The sequence below is a fragment of the Vigna unguiculata genome, chromosome 4, assembly GCF_037176805.1.
Source record: "Vigna unguiculata cultivar grain cowpea cultivar isolate G323 ecotype 2 chromosome 4, ASM3717680v1, whole genome shotgun sequence".
In the NCBI taxonomy this organism is placed as follows: Eukaryota; Viridiplantae; Streptophyta; class Magnoliopsida; order Fabales; family Fabaceae; genus Vigna; species Vigna unguiculata.
This window is the reverse complement of record NC_140795.1, coordinates 31,859,072-31,865,915: the sequence shown is the minus strand read 5'-3', so window position 1 is coordinate 31,865,915 and position 6,844 is coordinate 31,859,072. Positions and strand designations below refer to the sequence as shown.

Below are 6,844 nucleotides of genomic sequence, written 5' to 3'. Positions count from 1 at the left end.
TTGATGAATCCAAATGGGGAGAAAAAGTAAGAAAAGTAAGGAATTGAAAAGCTAACATATGTCAAATTAAGGAATTAGAAGAGAAAATTAATAAACCAAATTCTGATATGACAAACCATATTAGTGATATGAGAAGTATGTGTATTTATGTATGTTTGTTATCTTATGTGGACTTTCTGTGCCATATTTCAGATTCACAAGTTTGATAAACAATAGGAGATATTTTCAGCAAGATGGATATATTGAGTTCTTACTACATTTCCAATAACATGTCCATCTCTATTGAAGCTTGGTCTCTCTCCTTAGCTCTAACCATCTTGCTCCTCATAGACACCATACAACCTTTCTTCACATAATATATGTTGTCCCCATAGTAGACAACTCTTCAAGTGTACTCCAACCTCCAACTTCATATCCCGACACTCAATTCAGTCGAGTGTGTTATATGGTAATAAATGTTGTTATAATGAAACATAATTAATTTACATGTACTATGTAATGTGTTTATGGACTTTTAGCTTGACGTAGGTCCACGTGGTTAATCACCTTAATTAACTTGCCTAATATCATATTAATGTGTTTTTAATCATCATCTTAATTTAATCATTTACCATGGATGTTATGCCCCTGACCAACATGATATCATGTTGTTCGAGTAGACCGACATCATCTCGAGTTGGATAATTAAGATGATATCATGTTTTCATAGTACAAAGTTATTTAACTAAACCCATTTATAATTTTGAAAGACAAAAAAGAATATTAAAAATTTATCCAGAACAAAAATATTAAAATTTTATCCTTAAAAAACAAATATCCATAATTTTATAAGGACGAAAATCATAGCTCACGTAAAATTTTTTTAATAACTTAAACATTTATAATTCATTATATCCATCTATAACAATTTACACATTTATAATGTTAAAGTAGTTACCTAAAATTTAATTAAATGCATTCTAATTTATTTTTCTTATGCAGTTAAAAAGGATAAATAAAGACAGAAATAATAAAATAATTTCTTTTAAAACATGTAATAAGTAAAAAGGATATAGGGTAGTAAAAAAATGGATAACTGGGTAAGACAAATACGTTGTTATTAGTGAATGCATTGGCTTCGTCTTCGTAGTATACATACATATATACTGTGTATATATATATATTTTCATCTGACACGGTAGATTAGATTTTAGCTACGAAGAACCACGAAGCCATGAAAACCCACATCCAATGAAGATCGAAAAACCACACTCAGCGAGATCTACTTCTTTTCATTTCCATTCATTCACCATTCTCGACCGATTTTCATTCATTTCCCCTCCTCACTGATGCGCTTCAAATCTGAGCGATAAAACCCCCATCTTGCGCGATCCGACGCACCCACTGAAAATGGGCGCGAGCCAGTCACTGCAAGTTGAGGAAGATAGCGAAGAAGAGGAGGAAGAAGAAGAGCAAGAGGAGGAAGAGGAAGAGGATGAGAGGAACCTCAACGGGCCTCTGTTGGGCCGGACCCAATTGGGGAACCACATGGTGAAGAAGGTTCTCGAACAGGAGCCGGAGATGCTGCCGTGCCACGCCTCCGCGTCGCCGCTCTCACCGCAGCTCTCGTCGCTCGGGACGCCGCGCCTCGGTCCCTCGATCAAGGTCTGGGATCCTTACAACGTCCTCGGGCCGCAACCGCCGCTGCTGTCGCCGCCTGCACTCTCGCGGAGCTTCTCCGCGAACGGGATGGTGCCGTATGACGAGGCTGTGACGGAGGTTTTCCTAATCAGCCACGGCGAGTGCGAGTTAAATTTGGCTCCGGACTTGGTCGGCGGTCGCTGCCCTGCCGCCGCGCTTACCGCCAATGGAATGCGCCAGGCCAGGGCTCTGGCCGTGTTCCTCAAGTCGCAGGGGGTTCGGTTCAGCGCTGTGTATTCGTCGCCGCTTGATCGGGCGCGGTCCACGGCGGTTTCAGTGTCAAAGGTACTTTACTCGGTGTGAATTCGCTCAATTTTGTGGAAGTGCAACGATCACTTACATTTTGAATGTTCCACGTGCGTTCTTGCCGTGTATTTTTAATGTTCTAACTGCATTTTATGTTTTCTAAGCTTCTGTAGATGGCTATTAGTGAGAATACTTAGTTTGAATGTGTTTGGTTGTTTTTGCAAGTTCAAGGATAACTTACATTTTGAAATAGTAGTAGTGTTTATGTGTGTCAAACATGTGTTCTTGCCATATATTTTGAATACTTCTAATTGCATTTTATATTTTGTAAGCATTTGTTAAAGGGTAAATTAGAATACTTGGTATGAATGTGCTCGATTGCTTACAAGTGCAAGGATGTGTTCCGCATGTGCTCTTTCCATGTATTCTGAATACTTCTAACTGCATTTTATGTTGCTGAAGCTTTTGTAGAAAGATAAACGAGAATATTTAGTTTGAATGGGTATGATAGTTTGCCAGTGCAAGGATCATTTACATTTCAAAATATTTGTTTTTATGTATGTTTGTTCTAGATGTCCTCTTGCCATGTATTCTGAATGCTTCTAAATGCATTTTATGTTTTTTAAGCTTTTGTAAGATGGATGAGAATATTCTAGTAATTAGACAAACTATAGCATTTTACTATGTCTACAAGAATACTGACTCATGTTTGCTTTTAGAGCATTGTTTCTTTTGATATGGAATTGTGTTTAATGTTGATTTTGTACTAGTTGTATACATTGTATCATAACGGAGCCTGCTTGTATGGTGCATTCATGTGGCTGACCTTGCTAGACACAAGGCTTTATTAATGCTTTTTGTATGTACATTGTGTTGTTTGTGTGGTGTGTCATTTCATGTCTGTGCAGTGTTTGTAAGAAAAAGAGAGAATGACATTGTTAAACCAAGAGGGAGTGAATTGGTTTTAAAACTTTTTTTTTCAAAAGATTCTCTATCTTTAAATATTTTAAGACACTTTGAGTTCAGAAAACCAGAATGCAATTACATTTGAGAATCAAGATTGATAGCTATACAATTAAAGAACATAGAGTAGGAACAGGAAAACACAAAAAGATTGATACTGGTTCAGATCTACAAATCTTACATCTAGTCTTAGTTTTTCAAGCTTAAAAAGTTGGTTCCACTATAAAAAAACTGTACAAATAACTTGCACTACAAACTTACAACATCTAGGAAATCTTGATCACTATATCAAACTCCAATGGGATATTAGACTCTATCAACTCCAATATGAATCCGACCCGAGGCAATTAAGTTGGGCGAAACAACGGGCCCAAACCAAACATTAGAACAAAATATTGACCTAGTTCAGCCTAGCCACATTAAACCAACGGTCTCCTTTCTTATCGTGTTATCTTTGTCGTTGCCGCTACTAGTGACACCGCCTGCTGGTGACAAGGTTGCTAGCGCTGCTTCTGCTGACACTGCCATTCATGCTGCCATTTCCGCTTACGTTGTTGCTGATACCGCCATTTCGGTTGATGCTCACCCTACCTACATTGAACCAACAAACTGCTACATCTTGTTTTAACCAGCTCCTACATTATGTTTTGTTGTATTTTAAGTTTTGAACTTGAAATTTTGGTATTTTGATTCGATTTTATTGTTATTTTTAATTTCTTAGACATGATATTATTATTAGTTATTTATATTTCTAGATGTTTTAAATTATATATATATATATATATATATATATTATTTTATTTTTGTACACAATGATTTCACCATAACCTGTTATGACTTTTGATATATTCTCATAAAGGATTTTATGGTCTTCGATATTTTCTGTTATTCGATATAGATAACACTTCCCTTAATGGTTGAGGGTAAATGTGAAAGCTGAACATATGGATATGGGGTTGGATTTATAAACCTTATTTTAGTTAAATTGGAAATGTGCGATCTGATTCTTTTGTATATATGTCGTAGCTTGTGTTTGCTTATTATTTTAGTAAAATAATATGTGGGACCGTTTTAGGACATCTTATACCGAATTGATGTCTCTGATGGATGGGTTACATATCAATATACCATGTGTTATTTAGATTGTTGTTATGGTTACTATGCTATGAGGGGCCATGCCACTCTTAAGATTACAGGAGAGGTGGATGTATATTATCTGATCACAGCTTAAGTTGGTTTTCTCTTCTAATATTTTAGAGAATTATATTAACTTCAAATCATTTCCCTTCTAAATTAAATTTGGCATAAAAGTCAATTCTTTAAATTTAGAGTAGAAAACTTACTTAAGCTGTTATCAGGAGGATACATCCACTTCTATTGTAATCTTAAATTAGCAGGGCATAAAACAGTAGACAACTAAAATTGCAAGAGATCTATTTCTTTCCAATTCTTTCTGTTCAAAAAATATCTTGATCTAATATTTTGTTCAATTATGAAATTAGTGGATGATGTCATACATTAAATCTGAGATAAAATACATGGAAGAAAGTCGGGTAACTTGTGTTATTTTCCAGATCTTAGCTGACTGTATATCTTGCAACATTGATAACTAGTTTTAAATGATATCAAAGAAAAACACCTATGCATATAAAACAAATTACAGGTCAAGGTTAAGTGTAGTTTACTTCATAATTACTTCAAAACTGATTCTAATATTGAATTTCTATATAGAGTTGTAAAATTTTGTGGTTGTCAGCTTATATCAAGTCTTGGGTGGATAAGGTGGTTGCTGTCAATTTTTCTCATCCTTTAACAGCCTTTAAACCTAGCCGAAGAAGGAGAGGCACTGGAAAGGAAAGAGTCGGCATAAATTTAGATTGGAAAAGTCAATTATGAACTAGACTTTTTAATAAACAATTTTATTTTAAATTTAGTTCAGGTTATAACAAGCTTTTGAAAAATATGCTATAGCCAGACACTTCTTACTAAGATGTAAGGTTTTTTAAGATTCTACACACACTGTATCCTGCTAGCTCATTTTTAAACCAGTAAATATCTGTTTTGATCCTTCAAGGATACATGTGACGTAATTTTGGTCCTCTATTCATATATGCACCAAATTAGTCTTTCGACTTGTGTAACATTAAATTGGTCCTGTCATTTTCTTGCCATCAACTTTGACGTTAAAGAATAAAATTTATTTCATTTGCATAACTGTAAAGAACCAATGCTGAATATTTTCACTTGCAATTTACTGAAAACATGGATGTTAGGTGAATAAATGTGAGATTACATAACATATCTATGAAATTGTGAAGGAGATGGGGCAAAAGCCAAAGCTACCAGAACTGACTATTGCTCTGCTTGTTGTATGCTGATTTGTATGACTAAAAGTTATAGAAAATTCTCAGTTTAGCAAAGCAAGATGGAAAAGCTGTAAACTGTAAAAGCTTCATAATACTATGGATTTTGATGCTAGACACTGAATAATGTTGTTCAGAAAGACGTGGTTGAGTGTATTCAATGTTTTGAAAGCATGTACAAAATAAACACCAGAAACTAGTTTACTCTAAAGTCTGCAGTAATGGCATGATTATTTTACATTGAACTTCATGTGTCTTTAGAAATTTCATTTCTCTAATTGCTGATCACTGCAAATGAGAAAAGGACTTGCTGCATTCCAGAATATTGTGCTTCAAATCTTAATCTTTAAAATTCCAATGAACAGGAAGTCAGTTTTTCAGAGGAACAAATTCAATCCTCGGATGCACTTACAGAGATTAGTCAAGGGAATTGGGAAGGTTGCCTTCGATCAGAAATATACACCCCTGAAATTCAGGCCTTAATTGACAGGTCCCAGCCGGATTTTACTGCACCTTCTGGTGAATCACTTAGGCAAGTAGAATTCCGGATGATTAACTTCTTAAATGGAACTGTCCTGGGATTACATGAAAAATTAAGGTTAGATTTATCATCACATCAAAATGACAACCATGCATTTGCACAGCACAACTCCCACGCTCTTCTCACAAACTCAATTCACGACCAAGATGGACCTTCTCTCGCTCCTAACCAATGGGATTTGCTCAGCAGGCATCGGCCTGCGTTCTCCAGGAAAAAGTCTGGTAAGAGCAGGCTACAATTTGTCACAAACACTGGTGATGTAATTGAAGAAGAAATTTCTTCTGGTAATGCAAACCACCAAAGTTCTCTGCATAATTCTGGCTTCAGCAGCTTTTCACCTACTGTGGCTTGTATAGGACTATTTACTCATTCTGTGCCAATTAAGTGTCTCCTGACTGGTCTTCTTGGATGTAGCCCTCTGATGTCACATAAGTTTTGCATAGAAGACTCATCGGTGACTGTCTTGCAGCATTCTCTGAGAACTGGTTGGCAGATAAAAAGGCTGAATGATACGGCACATCTTAGGCTTCTCTAGTTAGAGAAGCTGTACTTAAAGGATCTGATTTTGGCATTGGCTTGGATATAAATGTAGCTTGGTTGTCGATATCTACTGATTCACAAGAATTGAGGCCTTTTATTGTAACAACCTTTATTTATTTCTGCACTGATCTATTCCAAAAGCGGAATTGGATTGTTGTAGTAATTCTTTTTGGTTTGTAGCATTACTGAAGTTGTTACACATCTACGTGTCATGTATTTCCCTGTACTTAAAAGATATATTTATTTCGGATCAATGGCTTTAAAGATTTAGTTTTTAATTGTTAATTCTGAAGATATGACGGTTACATTTTGGTCCATAATTATACTTGGACGATCTTTGTGTGCGAATTGGACCACAATGGGTTGGTGTTGTGCTTGACTATGATTAATTACATAGCAGTAGGAAAACAGGAGTAGGGAAGCAACACACTACAAGAAAAATCAAAAAGTAGTCACCAAACTATTACTCAGTAATGTTTGTGACATTGATTCAATGGCTAATTTTGTAACC

At 35.6% G+C, this 6,844-nt stretch overlaps 1 protein-coding gene across 1 annotated transcript; it reads left to right on the top strand.

The window, feature by feature from the left end:
- The first annotated feature begins 1,169 nt into the window (after positions 1 to 1,169).
- Positions 1,170 to 6,618, top strand: MEF14 (Phosphoglycerate mutase family protein). Its single transcript, XM_028068975.2, has 2 exons — positions 1,170 to 1,965; positions 5,618 to 6,618. Exons 1-2 carry the CDS (start codon positions 1,390 to 1,392, stop codon positions 6,326 to 6,328), a joined length of 1,287 nt encoding a protein of 428 aa, XP_027924776.1. The 5' UTR covers positions 1,170 to 1,389; the 3' UTR covers positions 6,329 to 6,618.
- The last annotated feature ends 226 nt before the right edge of the window (positions 6,619 to 6,844 follow it).